At 35.5% G+C, this 16488-nt stretch overlaps 2 protein-coding genes across 22 annotated transcripts in view; one reads left to right on the top strand and one right to left on the bottom strand.

Moving 5' to 3' along the window:
- The window catches only part of LOC127837159 (uncharacterized), a 915490-nt gene that overhangs the window by 507420 nt on the left and 391582 nt on the right, over positions 1 to 16488 (top strand). For 8 of the 11 annotated variants that reach the window (XR_008029151.1, XR_008029150.1, XR_008029157.1 and 5 more), the window contains 3 exons: positions 355 to 568; positions 2283 to 2406; positions 3396 to 4253. The exons of 1 other annotated variant lie outside the window; for it this stretch is intronic. Coding sequence is in view for 2 of the 10 variants with exons in the window: in XM_052364069.1 (XP_052220029.1) it covers positions 355 to 568; positions 2283 to 2406; positions 3396 to 3671 (614 nt within the window). In the remaining 8 variants the exon portion in view is untranslated. The remainder of the gene's footprint in view (positions 1 to 354; positions 569 to 2282; positions 2407 to 3395; positions 4254 to 16488) is intronic. 2 more of the 11 variants (XM_052364069.1, XM_052364068.1) reach the window with 2 other exon arrangements.
- LOC127837163 (uncharacterized) overlaps positions 1 to 16488 on the bottom strand; it is a 768625-nt gene that overhangs the window by 746960 nt on the left and 5177 nt on the right. The gene's annotated exons all lie outside the window — the stretch shown is intronic.

The raw sequence follows: 16488 nt of genomic DNA, 5'->3' as shown, positions 1-16488 counted from the left end.
GACCATGCTACTTAAAGACCCCTTATCTGAAGATGTTAGTCTCAGAATTTCCGCAATTTCAGGGTTTTTCATGTTATTTTCCACAATTTTTACGGTACCGGTACTTTTGTTATTGGGCCATACAAATCACTGTTATAAAGAAATTGTAAGCAAACACAATAGTTTAACACTTAACCCTCAAATCCACTGCCCACTTACAGCACAAACATTGGAATCAAACTGTTTTTGAAGATTGAAAATCGGAAAATGATTTCCATCCAATACCTTTAGTCTGAGGGCATTGTGCTTTTATCAAATCCCAGCCCAGTTTCATGCTAAACCCTCCACATTTATCAAATCCACCACTCATTCTAGCACGTACGGTGGAATCCAACGCCAGCGCCCTGAAGAGGATTGGTTTCAAGCTGGACGACGTGTTTACTCGGGACTGGCGCGATCTCGTGATCCTTGAGAACCAGGACTGGATGCAGGACCGAGAGCGTAACGCGTTCTGTATTCTGCAGTTCAGCTGCACCCAGAACAACCTGCTCCTGCAATGGGAGTGTGACTGCGTGGAAAAATATTTCAGGTGGGTGCCAAACTGTCATAGGGTTAAAGGGACCTTTTCACAGATTTTGGCATGTATTGAAGTTTGTCATTAAATGCTTTAAATTGATAAATGTAAGAATAAAATTAGAAAAAAAAACAAAAAAACGTTACCATTAACAGGGCTTGAACCACTGACTCATGGAGTCCTGGAGTAAAAGTTAACCATTAGGCCACTCAGCCATCCGTGCTTAAACAGTGAAGGATGCATTTTATACTATATATAAGTTATTTTTAATCTTGACATCTTTTTATCCCCCCGAAGGAGGGCATATAGTGATCGGACTGTTCGTCCCTCTGTCCGTGACTCTGTGCGTTTAGGTTTCGAAAAATTCTCATAACTTCTATGTAACTTGTATGTCGCTTCAGATAGCAATTTCATATTTGGCATGCATGTGTATATGTTCAAGGCCTTTCCATACGCACACAAATTTTGACCCCTGTGACCATGACCTTTAACTTAGGGTCCGTGTTTAGGTTTCGAAATCTGCATTTAGGTTTTGAAAAAAGCTCATAACTTCTATCAAGCGTTTATAGGGGGCATAAGTCATCCTATGGTGACAGCTCTTGTTACTACAAATATTGAAATTAAGTGTTGCATAAGTGTTCAAGGTCTTTCCTGTCAATATACAACCAATCACGAAACTGTGACCAGCTTTTTTGCTGAAATTCGCCCCTCTTTGTACAAATAAAAGTCTGTTTAAGATTTGCATGAAGGTTACAAAATGAAATTCTTTGTTAAGTTTGTGCATTCAACAACTACATATCTACGTGCCCCTTGGATGTGTTTTTTTGGTATGTGATTGCATGCATTGACTCCTTTCTCTAGCTGACATGCCTAGCTAACATGGAGTTGCATTTTGGATCAAGGTCAAGGTCACTGATGCTTAAAAAAGATCAAAGGTTTATACACTTACTAACTTCGGAACGGAAACATTGTCCTGAAATGGCATGGATAATGTGCAGAATTCAGATGTTATCTAAACATCGTTTACACATATAAATTTATTTCATCCCATGTTACTTATGATCATGGGTCATTTATCAGAAGATGGTCAGTTTATTGCTTCAAGATTGTTCATATGTACAAAGATATTTTATCTCAAGTTACTTGTGATCATGGGTCATTGCTCAAAAGGTGGGTATGTTTGTCCCCTACTGTAAATGGAGGGTGCTCTGTCTGTCAGTCTGATTGTCACACTTTTCTTGATGCTGCGATAACTTTAAAAGTTCTTCATATTTTTTCATGAAACTTGAAACGTGGATAGATGGCAATATGGAGATTATGCACGTCATTTCATTTTGTTCCTACGTCAAGAATTCAGGTTGGTATGGCAACAAATATAAAAAGATATAAGAAATCTGACAATGTTGGAGTTTCACTGGTAGGGGACCATATTGCTTGGCAATCTCTTGTTTAAACTTAAAAGTTATTTGACCATCTTTTTAATAATAAGACTTAGTGGCTGTATTTTGCTCAACATAGTTATATGTTGAAGCATAATCCATTGGACACTTTAGCTGTTGAGAGATTAATGTCTAAAGATTCTCATATTTCAGATCAAAAGATTTGCCTCCAAAAAAGCTTGCTTTTACACTTGACATCTTACGACTCGATTGTTCCGAATGCAAAGCGTTCTGGCCACATTCCCTAAATATAAGGAAAAAAACATACTCCGTGTATGGTGTATTTGCAGATGCATGGTTAGCATACAGAAGCAGTTGATGGGGGAAAGCTATGGCTCCAACAAGGTAGCTGCAAGAAATCTAGCCTGTGCAGACGCCCTTTTTAAACTGTACGAAACCCAGGAAGTGTTGTGCGTAAGTATATGAATCCTGAGGAAAAAAGCTTGCATAAAAAAGTGCATGATGATGGTCAGTTCTGTTATCCAAACTCAATGCCTGTCAAATCCAGGGGTGTTCTCATCCATACATTTGATTTTTCGATGTCACACTTGTTACAAATAGTTTTTAACATTGCTGGATCCATATACAAATGAAGAGTTTCATTGAATTAAAAGGGAAGGGGCAGTTTTCTCCCCTGTTGTGGTTCTTAAATCACAACCCTGCAAATCCGATTTATGGAAAAAGTTTTAGTCAATATGTTTAGTCATATGTGAAATGTATCAATTATATGTGATGTAATATTATTATACATTAGTTTTTGTTTCATGTTTGGTACCATATTATTTTCAGAGTTGTGTGCCCATGAGCTTAGGCAAATTTTGCATGTGTATCATCAATGTATATGTATACTTTGTGTTCCAAACTATTCTGTCACTTTTCTGTGTACTGAAACAAAATCTATAAGGAGCATTGTTAAAACTTTTTGTAATTGTAAGAGATTTTTTTTTATGTAACACGCTTTGTTGCTGTGGTATGTGCCCTTGAATTTTGAATATGATGCATTGACTCATCGTTTAGCTTTTTGCTTTTGTGTGGAAGAAAGTGAACAAGCGAGCGATAGCTATTTAAGATTAATTCTACTAATACTTAAGTTTTGCGCCGGCTTGAAATAAGTTATTGCGGGGTATTTGTTATCTTGATTGAAAATACTAGTTTTACAACAACGTTACGTACAAAGGAACACAAAAGTTGTCGTGGCTCAGTAGATATGGTGTTCCCCTAGCGACCTGGAGGTGAAGGGCTAGATCTCATCTGTGGGAGTGTTCTTTAAATCTCATTTTAATACACCAAGTACTGGTTAAACCCAGCAACAGACTGGAAAGAATTTCAAAACGCCTTCGGCTTTTGATGCAATAAAGCTAAAATAAATAGGCTTGAACTAAATAAACACAAATTACTTTCAGATGTCGCAACGGCCCGATGACCAGCTGAACTGGATCTCGTACGAGAGCATCAAAGAGAAAGCGGAAAAAATGCGTAAAGAAAGTGTCAGTGAAGAGCCGATCATGAAAACAGACGAGGAAGGCAATCGCCTTCCAAATTCGTTCATCATGAAAGCTCTCACAATGACGCTGGATGAGAAAATCTCCAAGCAGAGGGATTTGCGAGAGGTGGTGTTCGGTCCGGGTATCGAGCTCGTTGAATCGCGAGAACTTCGTTCGTATGGCCGTGAGAAAAACCTTCGCTCTGACGTCCGCCAGCATCAGGGGCAGCCGTATCTGATATTCTACGACAAGCTGGACTGGCAGGAGATTGTGAAGCTTCTGCGGACGCATTCCGGGCCGTACGGGAAGTTCCTGCGAGTGGATAAAGCGACTTTGCCGAAGCACTCCGACGTCGAGAATGTCGTGATGAAGGATTTGCCGATAGCGGACTCCCCGCCGACCCCTGAAAAGTGCAAACAGAGTTAAGCTAGTATTGCGATGTTCATATTATAGGACAAAATAATGATTGAACTAGTGTTGTCTGATAGCTGTCATTGTTTCAGAATATTGTTTCCTGTCCATTCTAATGTTAAGCATGGGATTTGGTGTAAACATTTCAAAAGAAGCTAAAAGATTGTGATCTCCTTTAACTATTGGAAACTCAGCTTTAAGGGCTAAGAAAAACACATGATGGAAATACAAGCACGGCTTTATCTGAAATACATTTTTTTCTAGAAACAAAGCCCCTCATGCTCGTGATTTTACAAAGTAATAAACAGTTATGATTGAAACAAATGAATAAGATTGAATGTCTTTTATTAATACTTAATAATCAAGGTTTTTTAATATGTGAATTCCTTTAGAAATTTTTCTTAGCTTTCTGTTTGCCATTGATATGTTTTAAATGTTGCTACATCATTCAAACATGATAATGAGTGTTTAAGATTCATGATTAGAACACGCTTAAAAATAAATAGCTTTTTTGTATGTTACTGTTATTGTTGTCTATTAGAAGAAGTCTCGTGTTTTAACCCTCAAAAGCTTGCCTACTGTACTTGCATCTGCGTTGACATCGGTGTTATTTTCAATCTCAGATTAAGATTACAAGTGCCTTATTTTAGGCAGATTGCATCGAACAGCTTGGACTTGTTGACCTAGTCCATAACCTGCGAGAATCAGGCTGCATTAGTGTCTGGCTGATTATGTTTTATGGCTTTATTGAAAACTGTGCAAAACTAGGGGTTACACCAGAAACAACATCTTTTGTGTGCAATCATCTTGAACATTGGTTAGTTCTTTGTCCCGATGAAACCGATGATCATTTTTAAACTTGCATAGTTCGAATTATACACTTGGGCATTTAGCGAAGATGAAAAAAACTTAATGAATATTCTAGCCTCTAATTTCCCCCAACGATAAGGCCGGTCAAGAAAATGCTGCTGCTGATGTGATGATGATTATGACGGTGGTGATAATGATGAAGATGATGATGAAAAAGATGATGATGATGGCGATTATGATTGTTATGATGATAATACTAACGCATCAAAATATTTGCGATTCATCCATACAGTTTAAAATACCTGAGTATTTTTAAATGTGCTTGATACTTAAGTTCTGCACGTTTGGAACTCTAACCCACGACGCTGGAATACTAGTGCGTCTGTTTTAACTGGCATAGTGATTTAGTCCCTATTTATGAGGAAACACTTGGATGTTGCTTCAAACCGGGGCATTTTCCCTTATATGGCCATAGTAAAACCTCGTTTACAATCTCGAAGTCACATTTTTACTTCAATCTTTTACTATTTAATATACTTAAAAAAGGCTTTATGAAAAAAAATGCTGTTTTCGACAAAATGCGTTAAATGCAGTAAAACAATCAGCAAATACAACCCTGCTTTTGCATTCAAAAAGCCGGCATTACTGTTGCAATTTGATCTTATGTTGGTATGGTAATATTTAAAGGTAAACGTTCGAAAAGATAGCGTCGCTGTAGTTCTCAAACCTCGTAGCTCCAAAATTTTCAAAATATTGTTTTCGTCTTTTCCGAATATATGAAGTCTGACTGACTAATGGGGTTATTTACCCTCGGGACTTTGGTTAAAAACCATTGCCCGAGCACACTGCTTAACATAAAACTCTGCTTAAAAAAGGTCGAAAACGGCAATAAAATGGACAGCCCGATTTTACTGGGCTGTACCATTGATATAAATATAAAACTTTGCAGTTTTGGTGCGGTGCCTTAATAAAAATCTATTGGTTTAAAAATGTCTATACTTATTTAAGAAGCGTTATAATATCAAAGCGCTGAAGGCACTGAAGATGTTCGCTATTGCATAATTCAACACGCAATTCATTTTTGAAAATCAATCGCAAGTTTGAAATGAACACACGCCATTCAACTTTATAAAGTGTGTGTCATAGCGCACGGGTCGAGTTTTGTGTGCACTTTTTATCATCCTTATTATTTCATAGAAATAACTAAGACAAAATAAAAACAACATGCTTTTTGGAAGTTCTGAAAGCATAGAAAGTATGATGAAAATGGTAATGATAACTTAATATAAAGAAAATTTGCAGTCACCATATTAAAGGAATATTTTTTTCTTATATCAAATGACTATCTCACCAAGAATATAAATTCATAATGAAAGTTCCGTGTACAAAACTTTTGATTTTTGACACCATATACAATTCAAAATATACAACAATCTTCGTATCTTGTATATGGAGGAATGAAAGTATATAAACATTGCTGTTTATGCTTTACTTATTACCCGAGCAGTTCACACGGTGTCAACAACGCTAACATAAACGTAGGTATAGAGCACTCATGCGCTTTTAGGCGTAGCTGTTTCAGTTTTCATCTTAGTGACTTTTACATAACGCCAACAGACACGCATGAATATTTTCGAATATTTAATAAGCTGATTCGAGATACAACCTCTGAATTTTTGCTACATAACTGCGTATGTGCTCAATTCAAAGGATGTAGCACTGTTCAGTGTAAGGAATTCCGGACTACTCTCTGTATGCTCAAACGACACAAATTGTGGCCCTGTTACAATTACGCGTAACAATCCATCTCGCAGAATTTCACTTTCGCCTCCAAGATGAGAAAACAATCATTAGCGAAATAGTATAGTGTCACGATAAGAGAAAATCGTTTAATTATCATACCACAATGTTTGCCGTACTTGGTCAGCACGTCTGGAAATCATTCCTTAATGTGTGGATAGGCTGCCATTATTAACAAGTTTGCTATTTTCAATTCAATTTTGTATCAAAAAGCATTGTTCTTAAATGTGGCATTTTCAATTCGCAATGAGATTTGTAATGACCCTCGTCGTGTGAAAATGGGTTTTATTCCATATGCGCCCATCATATAAATAGCCCACTCAGCTATCACTCCTTCTGGTAAGTAGAAACATAACATATTGAGTGATTTTAAAGCGAACAGCATCGCCTATGGCCTGACTGCGCAAAAGCACATGTTGGGTTTAACAAACGCTTGCCGAGACGCATAAGACCCATTTTCGCATGACGGCGCTATTGACGTGTGATTTAAATGTGTCGAAAGAAAACTGCGTTTAAATAAAATATAAACATACGATATATTTCGATAGTGAAGAAAGATACTCATAACAAGGCATATGAGGACACATATGAAGTGCTCTCCCGTAGTATATTTTTTATTTTACTCACACTAATGTGTGGTTTGACAATGCTAACACACATTTCATGCGGTGAATATGCAGCTTACAAGTGAAAAACACAACACAATTGTTACACTTTTGTTTAATTGTATTTAATTATTTAGAAAAGTAAATTGCGAATTTTATTTCAAAGTCAGCGTATACGCCGACTACATTTTTAAAAGACATTTATTGTTATAAATATATTTAATATAATATATTAGGTTGTTTTCGGTTTTAGCGATTAAAAAGCATTTTCGAGGTTGCCTATAGTATGCCTGTAGTAATTCATGAACTCATATCCAACTGTCTATGTATTGAGAACTGTGAATTTAAACAAGCTTAACCTTCTACTAACCTTCTGCTATTGCATTCGTATTATTATTATGAATTGTTTGTTGTATTCGGGTTTAGCAATTATGAAACTTTTTTTTGTCTATCGTATCGCTGAAGTTATTGTTGAACTTATGTTCAACGTTTTATAAATTGAGAATATAAACAAAGACCTATAGATAATATGGGTCTTTGATATAAATAAGCGTCAACTTTTTCCCGAATCTCTCATTTTACGACCTGTACTACGTCATTGAGTTGTATGCGAGAGCGTAACCTATTGCGTTGTTATAACCCGTAAACTTTCCTTTGTTTATCGACAGACGCATCTATTAATAGCCTCATATATCATGAATGCCAAAACAACCGGGAAAAAGAACCACGTGACCAAATAGGACGCAAAACGCAAATACCATGCGACTACGACTTTTATTATGTAAGAAAGCTCCGCAATTCCTTTGAAGTCGGAGCCTTGTGATTGCTATTACTTAAATAATTGACCTCTAACTGAAGTAAGCAAAGGAAACGCAGCACCTAATTGACCCATTCCTTCTATGTGCGAAGGCAGATTGAATTTTACTAATGTATGGTTTGCCTATTATAACACACATTATAATGCGGTAAATATGCGACTAACAAGTAAAAAACACTATAATTAAACTTTTGTTTTGAATTAAGTTATTTAGAAAACAAAATTCCAAACCTTATTTCAAAACAGCAAGACTACATTTTTTAGAGAATATTATTGTTATATTTAAATGTTTTTTTTAACAGTTTCAGCGATAATGAAACATTTTTTTATGTTTTCTATCGTATCCCTGTAATAATTGTTGAACTCGTGGTCAACGTATTATTAATTGAGACCTGTGAATATAAACAAGCGTAACCTTATACTACTGCGTTATTCTCACACGGACTCCCCTTTGTTTATCGCCAGCCTCAGATTTATGAATGAGCTGAGCGAAAATACTACGTCACGCACACGCAGCAGAAAGTGGACTATTTTAATCATTCATAAACAATCTCCTCCGCGACATTTACAATACGATCATTGTTCATTGATTCTTTTCTATAAAACACCGTTCGAAAATATTGAATGTAACACGATATTAATATAATGTTGCCATTTGTGAATACACATAATTGGAGAACTCAAACCTCTTGCATAAATTATAAAACTCTTTCTTGCGCGGATACGCAAGCGGGTATTGGGTTAATCATACCTAGTCGTATCGACCTGAATTTCACACTAAGCACTTTAGACGGGCGCTAAAGCGCCCATCTAAAAAACGCAGTACTTTACACTGGCTGGGCCTAACGCTGTTAAAAAGCGGCGTTTTTATTGGATGATACACTTATAAAACGATGGCGCTGATTGGCCGAAATTTCTTATTAAGGATTGCAAGTAAGTCAATCTATATGAAGTCTGGCGCGTGTTTTGTGCTATATCTCGTAGCTCTACGCCAATCAGAGCCCTTGAAAAAGCCACGTGACGAAATGTTGTAGAATGATTGTTAGCTTTTCTCCCGGCGAAAAGTCGTAGCGACGCCATTTCACCTATAGGTACGTCGTTTCGTTTAGACAAATTTGACAAAAACGTTTTAAAAAAAGAATATTTGCAACTACGAGGTTTCCTTTCAGGACGAATCGTCGTTCCTCATAAAAATGACAAAACTGTGGTGACAAAATATCGTAGCTACCATGTCTGAATATCAGTATGACTTATCAGTATGACTTACGCGTCTACGGCTTTTACCGTATTTTGCAGCTTCATTTGTTTGGTATTTTTACAGAATTTCAATTTCTAAAACATCGTTATAAAAAAATGAGACGGTTTTTTCTCTCTCCTGAAAAGTTGGCATTTTGTAGCTACGAGGTTTGAGAACGACAGCGACGAATTATAATACCATGTAACAGGAATCAATCTTTGAAAGGCCCAGGCTCTGTAATATACATGTTCAAGATATCGCAGTTAGAAACAAGAAGAAGATGATGAACATATAATAATAATAATTATAATAATAATCATAATAATAATAAAATCAACAATAACAATCATCATCGCGACCCCCACCACCACCATCATCATCATTTCTTCTTCTTGTTCGTCTTCTTTTTTTTCTTCTTCATCATCATCTTCATCATCATGCTCCTCCTCCTCAACATCATCACCATCAGCAGCAGAATATGCATCATCATTATGATCATCACCATCGTCATCATAATCATCATCATCGTCGTCGTCGTCGTCATCATCATTATAATCAATATTAAGATTATGTTGTTTTTGTTAATGATGATTCTTGGAATACAGAGATCGCGTTAGGATCCCAAACAATATATATCAAATCCGCTTTTTTACTTTTCAACTGATTCGCCAGTGTGAAAGATGTCTTGCGTGTTCATGTTAATGACACACGTTTGCCCTAAACATTCATTGCAATACTATTTCTGGGTTGTTGACAGTGATCAATATAATAACAATAAAAGCTTTTTTCATTTTTACTAGTTATTTATTCACTGATGTGTGTGTTTGTTAAATGCTTAATGCAGAATGTTGTTCTGGTGAATCATAAATACTCTAACTAGAATCAAGTCTCAACATACGATCACATACAGAATACAATGAAAACCCTTGTAAAGATACTTGTTCATATGATGTCATAAAAATTCCATATACATATTATATGTAATTCATTATGCCAATTAACGTCTGTTTACTTGCATCGATTTCAATACATAGAGTTTTGTCTGAAATAAACAATTATTTAATCTAACAGTATCACTTAACAGTGAAATAAAAATCAATACGAGAGGCCATCTTGTCATTTCAACTATCAAATTTAAAATTCAAATATTTGGTTATAACATTGTTGTATCATTTCACATATGATTTCATTTCTTAAGACTTGCGTTAAGACAAACATAAAACGTATGAATGTTATTAAGTATAGATCAAGTCGTTATTCAAGACTTAATACGTTCATCTGATCCATCACATGTTATAAATTACATGTTTAGCATATTCAATACCATATTTCTGAAGAAAAACACCACGAATAACGACTTGAGCGTTCACTGTCGCTTACAGCTTAAACAATCATTTCATTTTCCGTCTGTAAGCTAAGTATGTCCGTGTTTATGTGCGACACATATTCTGATGTCGTAGCTCACGCTAACATTGTGATTTATCAGTCTTTTTCCAAAAATTTGAGATTTAAAAATCTAAACAATTCTGAGAAGGTGGAGTTCAGAATAATACACGTACTTTACAAAACATGAATATAAAATGTGCATACATCCTTTTATTTTGAAACTTGGCTGAGAATTGTATAAGAACAAATGTTCTGATCAAGTTTCATGACGATTCTACTTGATATTTGACTTCTATAGCTTTTTTCACGTAGTGACCTAAGTTTTTACCTGACAAGAACTCTGCCAATATATCATAAGGACAGATGTGATTAAAACTGTTACTAATAAAAGGTTCCACGAAAGCCATAAAAGGGAAGCTGCCTTACCTCATGTCCACCATATTTTTCAACGGACAGTACCATTGCCGAAGCCCGCTGAGATATCATCAGAACACATATATGACCAAGTTTAAGAAAGATTGGGGAAAAATGGCTTTAAGAATATTAACAAGCTTTTTTTAAATTGACCTGGTGACCAACTTTTAAACTTACGAAATCCAGTTTCAAACTCAGCCGAGATTTCATTGGGACAAATATTCTCACCCAGTTTCATAAAGATTGGATTTAGTTTTGACCAATAGAGTCTTAACGATGTTACACTTAGCAACATAAGGAAAACTGGCGGAAATGTTATTCAAAGCATCGGAAAACATATCCTATTCGGCCGAGAAATAACTACAACAAATGTTCATGACGATTTGACTACTCCTGTGGCATCTAGAGTATTAACAAGATTTTATGAAAGCGTTATAAGGAAAAAACTGCCACATTTCCTGGGGGCCATGTTTTCCGACCAACAGGAACCATTGCCACTCAAATCAAAGACGTCACTAGAACAAATGTTCTGACAAAAGTTCTTGAAGATTCTACCTTAATGTAACTTTTTATGTGTTAACAAGCTTTTTTTCGAAAATGACAGTTAGCTACTTTTAACCCGACATGACTACCGTTAAGTTTTGATCTCGGCTTAGATATAATTTTGACAAATGCTCTGAACAATTTTCATGAAGAATTAAGTAACTTAATATGGCACTAATAGTATTAACAACGTATATGTTGACGAAGGATGACATACGATGGGCGACGCACGACGCGTAACGGACAAACCACGATCACACAAGATTACCATGATCATATTTTGCTCAGGTGAGCTAAATCTCATATGTTTGGCTATGATACTACAACTCTGCATTAACTTAGTCCCAGTTTTGAACCAGTAACTTGCAATGATAGACGTGTATCGTTAGCTTGTTCGACTCAACTGGAAGGTTAGTACTCTTATATTTCGATAAATAAATAAACAAAACACACATGCAACATTTACAAAAATAAAAAGGTAACCGTCCAGTATATCATTGTTTTGTAAAAACGAGATATTATGGACAAGCAATATTACAAAACATAGTTTTGATACATTCATTACTATGTAAGCATAACCAACATCAGGTAAATACATAGCCGGTTTCTATCATAACATATGCCCAAATTGCTGTACAATTAGTAAAAGCGTTTCTTTCCGAAATAAGAATACCTTATATTATACAGAATAAAAAGACTTAGCGTTACATAGTAACGGGTACTAGCATACGTATGGAAAACGTAAGATATACTATTGAAGACTAAAAATTAAACCGGAACAAACATTGCCCTATATGTTTAAGACGCATGTCATGATGCATTTGAACAGTGTTTAATAAATTACTGTAAAATCACACTTATACTATACAAGTATACTAAAACAAGGGCTGTTTGTAAAACATGCATGCCCCCCATATGGGCTCTAAGTTGTAGTGACAGCCATTTTGTAAATATGTTTTTTGTCACTGTGACCTTGACCTTTGACCTAGTGACCTGAAAATTAATAGGGGTCATCTGCGAGTCATGATCAATGTACCTATGAAGTTTCATGATCCTAGCCATAAGCTTTCCCGAGTTATCATCAGGAAACCATTTTACTATTTCGGGTCACTGTGACCTTGACCTTTGACCTTGTGACCTGAAAATCAATAGGGGTCATCTGCCAGTCATGATCAATGTACCTATCAAGTTTCATGATCCTAGGCATAAGGGTTCTTGAATTATCATCCGGAAACCATTTTACTATTTCGGGTCACCGTGACCTTGACCTTTGACCTAGTGACCTGAAAATCAATAGGGGTCATCTGCTAGTTATGATCAATCTAACTATGAAGTTTCATGATCCTAGGCATAAGCGTTCTTGAATTATCATCCGGAAACCATTTTACTATTTCGGGTCACAGTGACCTTGACCTTTAACCTAGTGACCTTAAAATCAATAGGGGTCATCTGTGAGTCATGATCAATATACCTATGAAATTTCATGATCCTAGGCCTAAGCGTTCTTGAGTTATCGTCTGACAACCACCTGGTGGACGGACCGACCGACAGACAGACCGACCGACCGACAGACCGACAGACCGACATGAGCAAAGCAATATACCCCCTCTTCTTCGAAGGGGACATAAATATCTATATATTTAACAACCTTTATTGTTTTTGTTTTAAATAATTTAAAAATAATCAAAAAGAGCATATTTGCAGACGAACGATTTTATGTATGTTTAAGGGAAAACAATCTGGTGACATTTAAATAGTACCAACAGCAAAAATAACATCATTAATATTTCAAAAAGACAACAATTAAATTTAATGTATACCAACTACATTATAATATCATTACGTAATATTCAAACATAGCGTGTACAACGAAGGCATTGTTGAAATAGCATATACACCTACGAGCGTTCAACATGTCCTTCCGTTACAGGTTTACAATACTTATCAACATAATAGTCTGTATACTGAGAAAGGAGCAATAATGTGCTGTTAAATGCAAGTTTGTAAAACAATATTTTGTCATAAGCTTCCTGGTTAAGTCAACAATAGTATTTAGAAAATGTTAGCAACGCACTCACATTCATACAATGTAAGCTTTGTTTTGTTGAACACAATTTAATGATTTCATGATGATTCGTCTTAATTTCAATCAACAGTTCCACGTTCAATTAATTGATAGCGTGCATTGAACAATACATTAATTCAACGATAAATGTTCATTGACATTAAAATAATAGCTTTACATCATATTGTAATACAGACGGAATTTCGGAGAGATAACCACACAATTACACACTTAATTTATATATATGTATATATATGTATATATATGTATATATATATATATATATATATATATATATATATATATATATATATATATATATATATATATATATATATATATATATATATATATATATATATATATATATATATATATATATATATATGCACGTGCTCTTGAAACGTCAGTTAAACCTTCGGCAAATAAATTTAAATGGCTCTTTGGATAATGTAAAGAATCATTCGCCGAAACGATATTTGACATGCTAAAAATTTATATAAATGAAATAAGTTCGATTATATAATGAACTTAAACATATGATATGATTAAATCGCGAACTGCGTTGTTGCTTACAGAGCTTCTTAAGCAATCTTACAATAAGGCTATAGCGGTATGTTTATATGTTCGGTCAATAGAAGCAGTCATATGCCACGTTAGCATACCATACTGTACTTATCAACTCTTACATTGCAGAGTATTTACAACCCGTAAAACAGCAATTATATAAGCACAAACAACAAATTAAATACATAATATAATACATCTACGTTTTGTTATATTTGAAGAAAATCTATATTTATAAAGTAACGTTCGACCGTTATTTATGAATTAAAAAAAGAATGATTATGATCATTAAAATAATTGTACTTAACACAATGGATTTTTACCATGAAACGCGATAAAAATGCATGTACTATAAGTAAATTTTGTGATGTTTATATTGGTTTGAAATTTCAAGAACTAGTATGTATTGCGTATCAATAATATAATCATAAGAACCATTTCTGCATTATTGAATTGATTCTTATAATGACGTAAATCTGAGCAAATAATATTTTACACTATTTAGAACAGTTTCTTCGAACTTGAATCGATCATTATGTTTGCATTAATCGACTTACAATAGTAGGTTGAAATGTAAAATGAATATACTTGCATACGGTTATGAAAATATGTATGTACAACAACACTATTTATGCATGAATGCATTTACATTCTATATGCATGTTATTTAATATCAGTACAAGGTATTTGCAAGATCATTCGAAAGGAGGAAATAAAATGATATAATATTATGTTATGTACATCAATTCACGAGGCACATGGTAATATCTGAACTATACAAAATCAAAACCATAACCATGGCGGTCACACGGAAAATGAAAACATTTTTAGCCTTAACCGCTGTAAAAAACAAAACAAATATACATGTGCAAACAAATTATTTACAAATGCAGCTATACCACTATGCACGTGCATCATTATGTTTATTGCGTTGCGGGATCTCTTCAATGTGAAACATAGGAAATGGAGTTGCATAAAGATAATACGAAAAATATCGACGTGAAAACGTAATTTGAATAAGGTAGTTACACTTTTGTTATTCTAAATGACTTACACAGTGAACCAATACCGCTATTTTCAGCTTTATAATTACAGATAGAAATTATTTTGGAAACCCAAAAAACATCCACAAACGATTGTCAAATGTTATCGTGTAGTAAATCATTTACGAAAGTGTCTATCAACAGTACGAATCAACAGTGTAAAATATCGTGCTTTACGTAAATAATAACGGTACAAAATAAAGCGTTAATCAAATCCCGACAAAACTTAAATAAAAATTAACAAGTTCAATAAACGCTTCATGATGAGAAAGTATTGGCACTGACTGCAGTCATCGGAAACAGGAAGAAACCATCAAGACATGGATAACCTGCTCCTTAAACGTTCACTTGTATGTACAGCAGAGCTGGTTATACCACGTTACAATACAGAGTAGAACGAAACGGGCAGTGCAGTAAAACGTGCGGTGATCCTTATTCTTGGTGCGACATTACATCCTCAATCAGTGTCCCTTGACACAGTGCAGTAAAACGTGCTGTGATCCTTATTCTTGGTGCGGTATTACATCCTCATTAAGGGTCCCTTGTTACAGTGCAGTAAGACGTGCAGTAAGCCTTATCCTTGGTGCGGTATAACAGTCTCAATCAGGGTCTCTTGACACAGTGCAGTAAAACATGCGGTGATCATTATTCTTGGTGCGGTATTACATCTTCAATCAGGGTCCCTTGACACAGTTCAGATAAACTTGCGGTGCGCCTTATCCTTGGTGCGGTATTACAGTCTCAATCAGTGTCCCTTGACACAGTGCAGTAAAACGTGCGGTGATCCTTATTCTTGGTGCGGTATTACATCCTCATTAAGGGTCCCTTGTTACAGTGCAGTAAGACGTGCAGTAAGCCTTATCCTTGGTGCGGTATAACAGTCTCAATCAGGGTCTCTTGACACAGTGCAGTAAAACATGCGGTGATCATTATTCTTGGTGCGGTATTACATCTTCAATCAGGGTCCCTTGACACAGTTCAGATAAACTTGCGGTGCGCCTTATCCTTGGTGCGGTATTACAGTCTCAATCAGTGTCCCTTGACACAGTGCAGTAAAACGTGCGGTGATCCTTATTCTTGGTGCGGTATTACATCCTCAATCAGGGTCCATTGGCACAGTGCAGTAAAACGTGCTGTGATCCTTATTCTTGGTGCGTTATTACATCTTCCATCAGGGTCCCTTCACACAGTGCAGTAAAACATGCGGTGATCCTTATTCTTGGTGCGGTATTACATCTTCAATCAGGGTCCCTTGACACAGTTCAGTTAAACTTGCGGTGAGACTGATTCTTGGTGCGGCATTACATCCTCAAT

Source organism: Dreissena polymorpha, chromosome 7, assembly GCF_020536995.1.
Source record: "Dreissena polymorpha isolate Duluth1 chromosome 7, UMN_Dpol_1.0, whole genome shotgun sequence".
In the NCBI taxonomy this organism is placed as follows: Eukaryota; Metazoa; Mollusca; class Bivalvia; order Myida; family Dreissenidae; genus Dreissena; species Dreissena polymorpha.
The sequence above is the reverse complement of the archived record's forward strand: the minus strand, read 5'-3'. Positions and strand labels throughout refer to the sequence as shown.